The 15,349-nt window shown below is 38.9% G+C and overlaps 1 protein-coding gene across 2 annotated transcripts in view; it reads left to right on the top strand.

The window, feature by feature from the left end:
* The window catches only part of ca16b (carbonic anhydrase XVI b), a 100,005-nt gene that overhangs the window by 15,060 nt on the left and 69,596 nt on the right, over positions 1-15,349 (top strand). For both annotated transcript variants that reach the window (XM_034870222.1, XM_034870224.1), the window contains exon 2: positions 7,869-7,976. In XM_034870222.1, the coding sequence (XP_034726113.1) occupies positions 7,869-7,976 (108 nt within the window). The remainder of the gene's footprint in view (positions 1-7,868; positions 7,977-15,349) is intronic.

The raw sequence follows: 15,349 nt of genomic DNA, 5'->3' as shown, positions 1-15,349 counted from the left end.
GTTTCTAAATCCAGCTTTAAGTATTGATCAGAATCCAACATCTAAAAGCATTTAAAAAGGAAGGAAGGGAGGAGGTCTGACTGCCTGCATGGCCTCTGGCAAACATGAAGAGCCTCTTTGGAAGTGATGCATGCAAAATCCTAGTGCAGTGGTATTATTTATGGCTAGCATTGAGTCATTTGGCCAGTGAACTACAGGTTAGGTTTTTTTCATCAGCACTAAGCGGATGTTTTCTACAAAAGCACATTTCCACAGGTATTTTATTCCACATATTTGTCTGAATTTGCAGCTTCATTATAGTAGTATTTTACAACTGAAATCCCTTTTACTCTTGCTACAACAACATGTATTTTCAGCCCAGATGTATCGAGTTCAAATCACCATCTCGGCAGTGACAGTGTCACGCTCTACCTGTTGAGTCAGATGGACTCATTTACATTGCCAGTAATCAACTATCACCATTCATGAACACCAGTAATGCGTGAGTGTAATGTATCTACCAAAGGCAGCTGAATTTATTTAGGAATCAATAACTAAACAATTCATGCAGGGCTGCATACCGTGCCCTCAGGAATGACCTCATAAGCTCTTGGCACGTAAGCGATCCAATTGCCACATATTGAAAATTGAAAACCTCACTTTACACAGTAAATTTTCTTGACATTGTCAGAGCCGTTATGTACAATCCTGCCACTGTGTTTTGAGACATGTTTGAGCATTGTTTATTATAGTCTGGGAAGGGAACAAGCCATAGCTAGTCTAATAAATAGGTCACTAGCCCTGAATTTGTTTAATCTTGTTAATGTTTTTCATCAGAGCCCCTGATGGACTCAATCAGTAAGCATGGCAGCTATTTAATGCATTTACTTCACTGCATCAGCGTGTCCCTGGGAGCACACTCAACAGCAGATTGACACCATTCATATTTGCTATATAATTTCACAATTTCTGAGTTACAGCCATTTACTGTGTTTAGCCTGTGTGTATGCTATGTTAAATGTTGACTTCTCCACAGGAAGTCATGCACTTTTAATGCATTTATGAGTCCATTTTGCTCAAACAATAGAACAATTGTTCTTTACCAGCTATGAATTTAGAATAAATGCCAGGATGTGCTCCGTTGTTTTAAAGGATGGCGGTAAACACTAGAGACTTTCATCTGTACCTTTTTTCCCACATGCTCCATAAAAGTCGTTTGATGCACTGTTTCTCACTTATTCCTTGTAAAAGGTAAAAAAAAATTGCGCTGATCAGGCCATGTCCCCCCATATGAATCGATTTACTTTTTTTACAAGGGAGTGCACTGCAGGAGATGTGAGCATCTGACCTGAGAATTGGTGAAACAATTGAATTTGTAAATGGACTGTTCTTATAAAGCGCTTTTACAAATTACAGGGACAATTCACACACATTCATACACTGTGGCCGAGGCTGCCGTACAAGGTGCCACTTGCTCATCAGATGAGCACTCACATACATTTACACACTGATGTCCAGCAACTCGGTGTCTTGCTCAAGGATACTTTGACATGGGACTGCAGGGCCAGGTATCAAACCACCAACCTTTCAATTGGCAAGTGACCGCTCTGCCACTGAGCCACAGCCGCCCATTTTTGATTTAATAATAATGAGATGGCCTCAGCTTCATTTCTTCATATACGTTTTAGAGAAAAGACTGCAGAGCGTGGCTTAATGAAAAAGTTGAGACTGCCTTATTTGACCTTCCTCCTATTCAGCTTGCTTTGTTCAAGTTCCCAAATGGAACACAAACAAAAATGTTTTTCTGTTTATGAGGAGGTCCACACTATGCACACAATACCTAGTGTGTGTTTGGCAGTGTTTTAAAAGTTGGTTTAAAATTGTTGTCACATTACTATTTCTACTTCTCTCTATATCTCTCTATGAAGTTGTATTTTAGGATTTTTAGCACCATGCATGGAATTGCCAAAAACGTCTTCGCTCATCTCAGTTGCATGTGCAGTAGCAACTAACACAATTACTGAAAAAGCCAGACAGACCTTGACATGCACATAGACCGGCTCAAACGCGCAAAAGAATTAAAAAAGTAGATAAAGACAAGGCATTAAGGACTATATTAAAATTAGTTTTGGTATTTTTCAGTTTTATTTTTCATTCATTAGAAGCTGAAGGAAGAATTTAACTAACTAGACTAATGGGTGTATTTTCGCTAAATATGGCTGCATTTCATTGGCCCAAGGGTGCTGATGTCCTCTTTGCTGAAACTGCTTGTTTGCTTTTAGCTGTGTAGGCCTAAATATCTGCATTGGGATTGAAGTTGTTGTTTTATTACTGTATTTCTGAGTTTTGTTTTAGCCCTAAAGCTCAGCTCTCGCTGTTCGGTGTCTTTGGCTGATCTTGGCAGTTCTCATGTTCCCGAGGTCCTTGGTGTGACTCAAAAACGTCCGGGGATATGTAGCCTCATCGCCCACTTCCCGAGGAATGAGAAACACATGCACTCTCAAGATCAAGCTCCACTTACCCCCCTTTCTATGCTCGACCCACAACCTTGTTTTACTGCTGTGACTTGTACTAGTAACCATGTGAACCTCCATATGCCGTGGATTGAGTCAGGTGTTTGGCATTTGAATTAAAATGAGCACATTTGAAATTTAAATGAGTTTGTCATAAATACATGTTAGTAATTCTACAAAACAGAAAGACAAGCTGATGTTCTCACGTTTGACAGACACTATGCATTGCAGATGAGATTGTGCAGACAGCAGCTGTCTCCCTCAGTATGCGACATTTGTTCCTCATATACATAGAAATTTTGCATCAAGAGTCTGCCCTTTATACACTCATGATGATACACTCGTGATGCCTTTGAAAAATACAGCTCACGTCTATTTAGTATGAATTCAGACAGAATAATGTAAAAGTTGTTAAGACTGTAGTTTGTCTAATTAGTATATTTAATGATATGCCTTCTCTCTCCCTCTAATTAAAGGACAAACTGAGAAAATGGGGATGGGTGACGTGAATGAACTGTGCCGAACCGTCTGTTTGTAGCTGTATGAATGTAAAGCAGGCCAGGAGAATGTGAAAGATGACAAATGCTGACTGACATGTCGGATATGTATTGGCAATGTAAGTTAGTGTTGCTGAGGTATTTTCACATAGTTTTCAGCACCTGGTTTATTAGTGAAATAGTGTCAGCCAGAACACATTATACATCTCTAAAAGACTGCAAGTGAGCTCAGTTGACTTTTCCTTGATCATAAAGGTTAAGTAGCACCATTGTTCTAAGGGATTTCAGCTATCACACTGCCACTTGTTACTCCCAGTTTAAGATTAAGATTATTAAAGTGTGTATAAAAACAGCAGAATACTATGATTATCTTATTGCTCTTAAAGGTTAAGCCTTTTCTAATTCTAGTTCTGTAGCTTTCTTAGTCAACAAATACCAACACCAAAACAGAAAAGGGAGTTGCAAAAGCCTGATACAGCTTATTCCTCTGTGCTATATCCTCAAAATGCATAAGGACACAATCAAATTTTGTCCACAGCATTGTTCCTTTGTGACACGTTCATTCATTACCATTAACATGGGCGCTGTAGTTTATTTTGAGGCAATCCCACACACACCATCCTGCTTCAGAAAGTACTCACACAAATGCAGCTGAAAATAGTCTCCAAAAAATAAACAATTTACTTCGGTTGAGTAATATTTGCTAAAAACTATATTGCCAAGCTGTTTTAAGAAACAGTTTTTAAAATGAAAGTATACTGTGTATACTACGACTTGTTTAATAAAACCAAAAAAAGTATTTCTTCTGTAGGTGTAAGTGTGAAAGTATTGAGCGATATAACAATGCATTGTGGTTTTGGTCTTTTCTTGGGTTGTTAACAAAATATAGAATATTGTTGAAATGCTAGTGTTCCATTTTCTATTTTAAGCTTATATGGGCCATTCATCACTTATTACCATATGATGCACTTTCACTGTACCGTTAGTTGTCTTTTTCACATAACGCACATTTGACTCTGTTTCTGTGTGTTGATAACAAGCTTAGCAATAACACTATTTTGGTGGAAATAATTGTTTTCCGTTGTCATGCACACATGCATTTTCTTAAAGTGGTATACCACACGATTAGGACAGCAATCTGAATAGGTTTCTGTTTATTTCATGAATTCTGGCCCCTTCCAGTAGTCTTTGAGTCTGGAATTGACTAATGCAAGTGATTACCATACACTGTAAAGATAAGGCGATTACTCACTCTGTAGAGAAAAAAACTAATATCCTATTGTGCTATTGAAAGATTATTTTTTGTGGGGCTTTTCCCTTTTATTATAGTGGATAGACAGTAAAAGGGGAGAGATAGATGGGGGATGACACGCAGCAAAGGGCCGCAGGTCGGATTCCCGAGCCGCTGCAGCACTCAGCCAACATGGGGCGAACGCTCTCACTGGGTGAGCCAGAGGCCGCCCCCTTGTTGTGCTATTGTGAGCTTTTAGCTATTCAGCATAAGGCTTAAAACAATTTGTTGCTTAAAACATCTAAACAATAGTGTTTGTGTACATTACATGGACATTGTAACTCAGAATGCATTTGACAGCTTATCCACCCCCAAATAATTCTCCCGGCAACATGAATATTCCAGCACAGCTTTCCGTCACATAACTGATGCTAACATTGCTGATAAGATTGATATTGAAGATTGAACGTTGGACCCTGATGACTAATGAAAGTTAAACACTCCTGTGGTTGTTGTTAGGCTGCTGTTTTTCAAGGGCTCCCAGGAGGTCCTGGCTTGTTGTTGTGTGTGATATTATGGAACAAATAGCAGGGCTTAATGGTGGTGTAGATGATTTAACCGCCCTCAGGGCAATGCAAAAAGGAAAATAATTTATATGCCTAGACATTGTACAAGGTGTTGTTTTCTAGGTGTTTTGAAGGCTTTTTATTTTCTCCATGCTCCCTGAGAACCTACTTGGATGTAAAAATCAGACAAAGTTTCACAATGCCAAAATGTAAATTTACCTTTGAGCCCCAACTCTCTGAAAAGAGCATCTCATTTAAACTACCGGTTAACCCAACATAATTGTCATTCACTTGTGTTTTCTGGAGTTAAGATTTCTGAATGTTGTTTAAGGGGCTGTGCAGCTCTCCTCCGTCTCCTTCAGGCCCAGCTTCGACTGTGTTTGCTCTGCTCTATCGGAGATGCTGTGGCTTTAATCCTTTGCCCACAGGGGACGGCTGACATGCATGAGAGTAAACTGTTGACATGGTGCTGTCTCCTGTGCTCTCTGATCAAAGGCGGTGCAGCCCTCCTGTTTCACAACCTGCCTTCAAGTATGCTCCAAGTCTCTGTCACAGAGACACCCTCCATCTCTGTTTCACACTTTATGCTAACCCCTATTTTCCACATTGTGAATTGATATGTCTGATGATAGCAAAGCAGACATTTATAACTTCAACCCTTTAGCCTCTGTGACCTTTTCATCACACATTGGATTTGATTTGATAAACCCTGTAAGTGGCTCACACCATAGTGGGGACCATTTTTGTAGACAATAATGTGCTGACTTTAAGTGCAGGCAAAGGCTTTGCTTGATGCAGTGCTTAGTTTAATTAATCCCCGGTAATGATGAAACTATTAGTAAGAGGTGTATGTGTGTGTGTGTGTGTGTGTGTGTGTGTGTGCGTGTGTGCGTGTGAGAACCACAACCCACTGAAGGTTATTTCGTTTCAAGAGTCTGAGATACAAAAGTTAAATAATATGACATACTGTGTTGGAGATATGTGAAAGGGGACACCCTGAAAAGCTATCTAAAGCTTGAGAATAGAAGTCCAGAAACTCAGAAGATAGTATTTAAAATGTATGTTTACCAATACATTATCTAGATTTGAAAAAAAAGTGCATGTACCATACAGTAACAATTACAACCGACAAAAGAAAAAACGACAAAAGACAACATGGCATGTGCTAATACAATAACTGAAGGGAAGTCCTGTCACTTTGTGTAATGCAAATGGAGATTTTAAACTGCTGTTGGGAAAAGCTTAAAATGATCATAATCTGTATGTGTTTTGGTAGATAATATTATGTGACAGAGTATTTGTATTATGGTGCTAAAATTGGGGTTCTTGTTTGTATAGCTCTTTTGCTAGTGTTAGAATGAACGGATGCTGAGACATGTATGCCTTGACTGTTGTGATAGTTTTAGTGTATTCTCAATGCAAGATTATAAGCACTGTTGTGCTACTGTTTCTAAAAGCAACCGTGTGAATAGTTTTTAAACGGTGAACACCGTACAGAGTACAATTTGTAACCGCTTTAAAAAGAAATACGGCACAACATGGATTTTCTAAATTGATTCCAAAACTGTAGTGCAGCAGAGATCAGTGATTTCTGCTTCCATTTTGAGTCTGGCAGATTGTCATCTCTGTTTTTGTTTCAGGTTTTCCTGCCATTCCCATTTACACAATCTGCCTACCCAATTCTTTGCATCCTTCTAGCAACCGGCAACCAATATTAGCCAATACGTATCTGGGGTTTGAATGCCACATAAGGTTTTGGTTGCTTGAAGCAATGGAAAAACTCAGGTTTTCTAGTGCTTGACTGACAATGGCTTCGGCTGAACATTTTCTTCTCTACTGGCACAAGCCGCATCCGTTGTACAAGACAATTTCTCCAATGAGTTTGATTATTGCAAGTCGGGGACTAGGGAGTCTGTATGCTTAAGGACAATTTGTGCCTCTAGCAATCACTGTAATCCTGTTGACAATGTTTGTCCTCTTTCGGGGCAATTTTCCGAGAGAAGCTGAAGAGATATTTGTGCCTAGAAAACATGTTACTGATTGTCTACACTCCTGTTAACATAGGCTGGCTGCATTTTACTGAATTAAGTTTCCACACAGCTAAGCATGGAAGCTGTTGTCATTGTAGGCATTATTACATCCATGCTTAAATAAGCCTATTGACCATCCAGTCTATTTCATTTTTCTTCCCCAGGCCAGCTGCTGCTTTAAAATAATGTGATTGTAGCTATAAGAGAGCAAGAAGCATCATAGAGGCTGAAGAGAAGCTCCTCTATTTTCTTTTTGGAAATCCCCGATGGTGATGATCATTACTACCATTAAGGCATTGTGTCAATTGATGACAACTAGACTAAAAGCAAGGCTTTTTTTCTTAATTGGCACACATCGTCCCCACAGTAGCTACTCCTCCTTTTTTACAAGTTCAATTTGGGAGACTAGGAAGTCCAAGAAACTAAAATGTGTCATATTAGCCAGACCAAGATAGGTAGAATTTATCCTAAAGTACTGTATGTTTCAGTCGCTGTCAGCACAGTGGGTTAGAATCCCCTGCTGAGCAGCTGCAGCAGCTGCAATTTGGGAGGAGAATTGAGGCACTTTGACTGAATATGTCTATTAAATTTAAGCATGCAGGTAGCTTTAATCTACAATTTTGAGCATATAGCCTGTTGTATTTTTTAAATTTGTTGTAGTGTTGAATTTACAACCCATTGATCTTGATCTTTGACTCTGAAAACACTTGGATTTAGTTCTTTAACAACGTATTTATATTTTCAATGCCATTATGATTAGGCCATCACCCCAACCTTCATACTCTCACATTTTAGTAAACAGCATTGAGGGCACACTTTGTTTGGCAATGCAATAAAAAATGTAAATGTAATGTACCCTTCAAAATGTGAACAGAAGTACTTGGGAGACTGGGCTTTTAATTTCATTTTCTTTATAAATTTCTTACTTTGTTACCAAATTTTTATATTAGCTGTGTACATTTTCTCAGCCATTGTTAATAGATTGTTAAATGCATACTTCAGTATTTGTTCAGGTTGTAAATGAAACACACCTCTGTGTCTGCCTCCCACAGTTTCATTGGGTGGCCAACCTCCTCACCATGCCGGAGACGGGCGTCATGAGAGAACCGGCGTAATGAGGGAGAGGAGGGCAGCTGGTGACCCCTACTGGTCCTATTCAGGTGAGATCTCATTTGTGCGCTGATCATAGATCTCAAGAGGACGGGAAATGCATTTCTTTGACTCGAGAGTTCACCTCGACGGCATCTTGCCCATAATTTTCCTATTTTTGTCTACCATTTTGCAAGAACCCCCTATTCCCTCCTCACTGCTGTAACCAAAAGGGCTTAATTGGTATTTATATAATAGAATACCTGTATTGTATGCTTTCATTTCTCCTAATAACTCTAATTAAACCTATGCACTGGAGAGAAGAAAACACTGGCATACGGTAAAGTGAGTTGGTTTTCAGATTATGTCGTAGCCCACTGTGATTAACCACAAATGAGTCGATCAAAATGTATTTGTTTTATTATTGGGTTTGAATCAGGCATGCAATTTGTGTGGATTGAAATGCAATCCAATCATTTCATGTGCATGCAACCTCGCGATTTGTCTTGAACTCTTCTTCATCAAGTGATCGCTACCGATACGAAAGTCAACCACAAAAGCATAAAGGACGATAATGCCCTCTAGTATGTCATATTTAATTGCACAGTTGGCAGCTGTTTTAAACAAACCTCCATTTGCATTAAAGAGTGTTAGAAATACAGCGGGCCTGGTTGTGAAAGCCTAGCTAGATTAGTTGTTTTAAGACTTTAGTCCGTAACTTTTTTATATCAATGAACATACAACACACTGAAACCATTGCCATTGATACAAAGGTAAATAAGACTATCAGCTCCACACAACTATCTCTGTATTTCTCAGTATGTTTAGAAATTGGTGCCGTTGGGCGACTTTTGTGTACAGAAACTCAACTAAAGAAAATTACCTCTTCTAAATAATTTTTTTTTAAACCTCTGTGTCCTCCTTGGTTACAAGCAACGGTGTGGAGGAGGGATGGGGCGCGATCACGGAAGGCTTGTCTCATGTGGATACACCAACAGAATTGTTGTCATTACTTTTAATTCCTCATGGGGGCAACAGAAACAACGCACTTTAGCTTATATTCCGGGCTTACTCGAGTGACCAGTCGATGTGTGCTCTAATGGATGTTTGATTATGTGCACTTTTATGCTCGTGAACATTTTCTGAGTATAATGTGTTTTCATATGTACATTTGGCCGGTGAAGATGGGGTATGTTTTTCAAGTGAAAACTGCAAATTGATGTGTAAATTCTGAAGTCTTTAAGAGGCAGCAGCCGGGATATAAGCTTTAGAAAGTTAACAAAACAGGTATAAATATATTTTTGTCATTACATTATGTCAGTAGCTTTTATTTTTTATTTTAAAAGGCTTTTTGTTTATAGAGTTTATACAGCAATTCAAATTCAATACGTTTCCACTCTACACCCTAAAGGCTACCAACATGCAGTGTTTTGCATTAACTAGTTTTGTGCCCGCTCACTTCTAAATAAATATAGAGGTTGCTCAGACAAAAAGGAAGTCAATGGGAAAAACACTCCTTTTGTGTCATAAATCACTTCATGTTTAATAGTGTGATGCTTTTTTAGGTAGGTGTATGACCAGGAGATGCATATTTTGTCAGGCAACAGTTTGAAAAAGCACACATCAATGTTCTTTAAGAGAACCACTTCACATTCAGCTGCACACGTTCACAGTGCAAACACAGCCTTCTGTTGGCCATTGAGCAGCTCCGGTGGGAAATAGGGGTTATGTGCTTTGATCGGGGGCACCTCACTGGAAGAGCTCAGGAAGGGAGGAGCAGTCAGTAAAATTATATTTACAAGTTCCAAGGTCCAAAAACACCCCCTAGCAAATAACTAACTTAGTCCCTGTGCTCTTGGAGTGAATTACAGCTCTGAAAATTATTATACTGATGGAATAATTTGTCTTGGCACTGCTGCTCCCCTGGTTTTAGGCAAGAAAATGCAAATATAAAAGTGCAAAGAACAGCAAAAGGTTTATGTTTACATTTTCTTTTCTTCATCAAGTATATAATCTTTGCACTAACTGTCATTATGTGCAGATCTTTTATTTAAGTTAGTGATTGCTTATTCAAATGACCATATTCAATCTTATTCACAAAGGGTTCTGGTTTATTTTCTTATTTAGACACCTGGCTTGATTCGGATTTGGTACATTTCTTGGCTCAGTTAAATTCTGGGGATGTACAGCATGTCTTTTATTTAACAGAGTGCGATGCATATTTGTAACAGTTGGAGCTGGACACGATTTTAATACTTACTAATATTTTGTAACCGGTTTGGGGTAATATTCAGCTTAGGGTTTGTGCGCGGAGTTGCAGGCTGGTAATTGGTAAAAGATAGGATCTTTAGCTATAGGTTTAATATTGTAAGGGAGTGTGAACAAAAAATGAAAATTGGGCTAGGGAACTGGCTGACATGGGGTTATTTTGGACATTCATTTCAGGCTGATGCAGAGTTACCAGTGAAGGCAGCTGGCTGATTGTACTGAGAAAAAGGGAAGCATTCAGGGAACACAGAAATGTCCATTGCTTCGGAAAGGTAATTAGTGGCTAAGGCTGTGAATAGGGGACAGACCATGCGTGCCTTAGCAGCTAAATGGTTATTAAGGGCATTTGCTCTGTGCAAGTGAGCGTAAAAGAAATGCACACAGTAGCGTTAGCCTGAAGCTAGAAGGTACTTGTGCAAGACCGACTTTAACTTCTATGAGTAGGGACTCACATAGACTACAAGACCATATAGAGGAGCATATCTCCCATTGTTTTACACAGACTTTCCACACGCTTCCCTGTGTATCCTACTGCACAAACTTCTTTTGGCGATATCGGTTTGAATAATGTAGACCAATAAGAGTCTCATAAAACTGGAGCAGTAGCAAATGCAATTGAGTAGCAATTTAGAATGTATAATAATAACAATGATTGGCAAGTTTATATAGGGCCGTAAATGGTTGGTGATATATGGCATAATTTGAGTTTGAGTTTTTATGTTGCGTAATGATATTGTTGTCTTTAGTATAAAAATATTTACCATCGTTTTTATGATGAGAAAGATTACAAAGCCCTTGCATTTTACATGTTAGTGCAATGCATTGAGGAATGAGGCACACAATGTAGCTCTAATCATTTCATGACATGTCACCTTCCTATGTGCTTTGGTTACGAACCTCGTTGGAAGTAGCCTCGAAACTTACACCCTGAAATTGTGTGTGCGCACATGGGCATTTTTCACAAGAGGGATGATATCATGTTCACTGTAAGACCCACTGGAACAGGGCTATGCATCATTTTCCCCCTTTTTATATCTCTGCAGGTTTTCATATCTTCTTTGTTAGTACCGTTGCCATCCTTTATCGGTCTATTTATATGTTGGGCATATATAGACAGTACTTTGCTTTTGATTGCACTCTTGTTGATTTGTTTTTCTAGTTTAATTACAGCACGACAGTTGGAGTACCTTAATGTGCATTTGCAGAAGCATTATGTCTTATCCCCTCTTAACAGTGTGTAGAATAAAAAAAAAAGCATAAGATATAGAAGAGAAAAATATATATATATATATATATATATATATATATATATATATATATATATATATATATATATATATATATATATATATATATATATTCCCCCTGAAGATAATCTACACTTGTTTTTTAGTTTTTTTCTCTGCATGAAAAGCTTTAATCAAGTCCAATAATGTACTCTGTGTCATTCTGGTGATGACTTTGGATCTGCACTTTCATATGGGTCTTTGTAGTTTGGCTTATTTGAAGCTAATGAACTTGCACTCACTTCTTGTTGTCCGGAGTTTGTACCTTCAAGGATGAAAGCACTTCATTGGAATGTGCTATTAATAAAAGCATCAGCTAAATGACATGTAATGTAATGTAATAAAGCAATTATCCCTAATAAAAGATTTATGTTCTTCCTGTGCTCATTGCTAGATTTTCTGATTTTGGTGGGGGAAAAAACGCTAACTGTCTGGTAGTTGGGGGAATAAAAAATGCATTAAAGAGCACATGCCACTGTAGCCCAAATCATTTAGATGATATGGTAGTCTACCTCCACACATTTTCCAAGCTCCGAGCTTTGTATTGATAGAGCTCCTACTGCAGCAGTCATGAATGTTTGGATGGAAGCCATCCTGACAAGCTGTTGTAGCCACTGAAAGAGCCTGCGATTGTCTGATACGTGTGGATTACATTTCCCCACTTCACTGAGGTTGCCTGTGATCATTAGCAATCTTTCCACTCATGTCTCACATAATGAAGTGAATAAAGTGTAATTTTCGATCAATTGCTATGTTGATCCAACTTCATTAGTACTTTAGAGGATACAAAACAACAATAGGTAACTCACTATTCTTGATTGCCAGGGCTGTCTGTTTTGGCTTTGAATTCACACATTCTCATCACACTCTCATTTATACTTCTGCACCCACATTCGTAGCTTAAAATCTATCAAATTGTTGTCTTCATATTAATCTGGTAAAAATACCTAGCTAAAATTAACCTGATAAGGTATTCCCAGCTTTTGAGATAAATATGTCAATCAAACATTAATCTGCAGTTGAACAATTTATCTGATTACTAAAATTCTTTACACAGCTGTTTGAAAACCTTCACCACAGGATTTTAGAGTTTTTGGGTCGATTTCAAATTGTGACTATACTTCTCAGATTGGTTAGGTGGCTTTACTGTGCTAAACCTGGTGAGTCAGACAACCTTAAATTTGCTGGGTTCTTGTGAAGGCAGTGCACTTTGTATCTTGCTGCTTTAACACGCCCCTACTAAGACTGAAGGAAAAGAGCAATACCATGTTGTCATGGTGCCCGACAGAAGGATCTCTGCCTCCTAGAGGTAATGAATCGAGAGGAGGATTGCTCCCTGTAGACCTTCATGTATGTGAAACACTTGACTTTAAAGTAAAGCTCCCTGACTATGAGGCCATGCAGTGGGTATGCATGGCGGGTAGAGTATTGTACAGGCATATCATAGAGGGAGATATGGGGACATAGGGGAGGAAGAGAAAAATACTAGCCCTAATGCAGGTTTCCTGTGAGTTTTTCAGAAGGGAAAGCTAGAGGTGATTTTTAAAAGAGCTCCAGAGATGTTGCCACAATCTTATTGATGACATTTGTTTTATTGTAAATTAGGTTTTGCTCCTGATTTTTTTGAGACAATCAAATCATATATATTAAAGCTATTGTAGGATTTATTTTGTATCAAGGATCAAAATATGCAATTTGTCTTGTCCAAATGAACACTGCAAAGCAATTGTTAAATCAGATTTCTGCCACAATTAAACACTTAGAATGGCAGCTGAAAATCACAGTTGAATTTAATTTCCAGTTAAGTCAATTTCCAGTCCATGGAGTCGAATGACGTTGCCATCAGGACAATATGCCCTGTGATTTTCAATAATGATGCAAAAATAATAATTCCACCCTGTTGTGAATTCCATCACACTTGAAATAACACTTAAAATTAAAGCTGCAAGCAGCGTTAGGTTTGCCCTCACACCTTCTTGTGTGTCGGGGTTACTGGTGCACGCCTCTCCTTGCGCCTGTGCATTTGTGCGGCACTCAGACATGGCAAATCATCTACAATGAAAAGGGAACTCTCCTGAGTTCAATGATATCTCACACAATAGTCTACATTAAACTGGTCAATTAATTATTGAAGTAGCTTAAGCATATGCGGGCCTAATGGTCACCAATTAAAAAGGAACTCTTTGCTGAGTTCAATGACACCTCTCTCACAAGTTATGGAAGGGGGCGTGGCAAGAGTAAATGGGTGTGGGTAAAGTATGGGGGCAACTCAGTTGTGCATGTGTACCACACATAAGTTTCATGTAAATTGGATGAGGTTTGTCATGTAAGGCTTTTCTAGTGCCAGCAGGGGGCGCTTTGACCAAAATTCAATTTTTGCTTTTAGATGTCCTCAGGCCTAGACCATTGTGAATCTTGAAAAACTTCGGCCAAATTGGACAACGTACACTCAGATTACAACAACTTCTTTGTTTATCAATAAATGCTCAAAACGACCGCCACGCTACGCCCACACGGTTGGCCAAAAACTCAAGCTTTTAATAACTTTTCATTGTAAAAGGTCTTGAGATGGCAAAAAAAAAAAATTTGACGTTGATTGGATGACATCTCTTGGAGAAGATCGTTAAAGTATAGCACCTTGACATTTCGTCCAATTCAAAATGGCGGAATTCCTGTTGGGTTTAGGGTATGACTCTTATGAGCTTTTTTGTACGTCTTGACATGCTACATACAGTATGTGTACCACATTTCTATGTTAAATGTACTGCAGGGACTCCATTAAAAAAAAAAAAAAATAGGGTGGGCTGTTATACGATTTCTTTACACCTGAACTTTATTGTTCTCATCCTGAAACATTCCTCTACTACCACAGTGCTTTCTGAACTTGATTCATTTGCTCCTCCTGGGAAAAAGAAAGAGATTCATCTATCTTACACCCCTGCATTTATGACATCCATTCTCTGTAATGATAGACGCTTAACACAACATCATTTATATTCCTTCAGTATTGCTGATGTGTTGTATCAACTGTAGTTGTACAAGGTGCAGGAACACTAATTATTAAACATGAATTTTGCCTGGACCCAAGCAGACTCATTATTCATCTTAGTTATTGCTAGCAGTTTGGATCAGCCTTCGTGTGCCAGAATTGGTCCATTTGTCTCTGTCAGGGGTCTGCCCCTTGACAGATGTGCCAATATGGCTGCCGAAGTTCTGTGCTAGGGGAGAGACATCTTAATTCTCCATGATGTATCACGCCGGCAGCAACCAATTTAGCAGAATTGAGCTCCAAATCATCTTACTTCCCACTGCTTCTGCCAATCTCTTTCCTATTTCTAGATTGAAATAAATTAAGAAAGGAAATAAGTTGGTGCTTCCCTCCATGTCCTGAGCTAATACTGTATCAGTGAGGTTTTGTTGGAGTTTATTGTTTTTGTATTGGCACATGGGGATGTCAAGAGAAAAGTGTCCTGGGCCTGTGCCACCAGTATAGCATAATTAAGCAAAGGCCCAATGCACAGCAACTAAATACAACCTCATCTTCTGGTTTCACTGTTTGGGGCAGATTTATGTATTTGGCTGAAAGGTTTGTTGTTTCAACCTAATTAATTTAATTTCAGGTGTCACTTGGCGTTGGTGTGCCTCGTGGCAGCATATTAGGCCTAGTTGGTGGCTCAGGTCCAACATAATGGATGCAGACATGCTTGGCCTGCTGGGATTGCAATATTGAGGAAGTGTGAGATTGCCAGCCCACAGGTTTCCTCTCTAATGTGGTTATGCTGATGAGCTGGAATGAGCTAGCTAGCAGCTCAGCAATTTTTGAAACTCATAATCATGATGACTTACTTTGTAATGAGTACGTACCCCCCCCCCCCCCCCCCCCCCCCAGA

This window comes from Etheostoma cragini, chromosome 4, assembly GCF_013103735.1.
Source record: "Etheostoma cragini isolate CJK2018 chromosome 4, CSU_Ecrag_1.0, whole genome shotgun sequence".
In the NCBI taxonomy this organism is placed as follows: Eukaryota; Metazoa; Chordata; class Actinopteri; order Perciformes; family Percidae; genus Etheostoma; species Etheostoma cragini.
The sequence above is the reverse complement of the archived record's forward strand: the minus strand, read 5'-3'. Positions and strand labels throughout refer to the sequence as shown.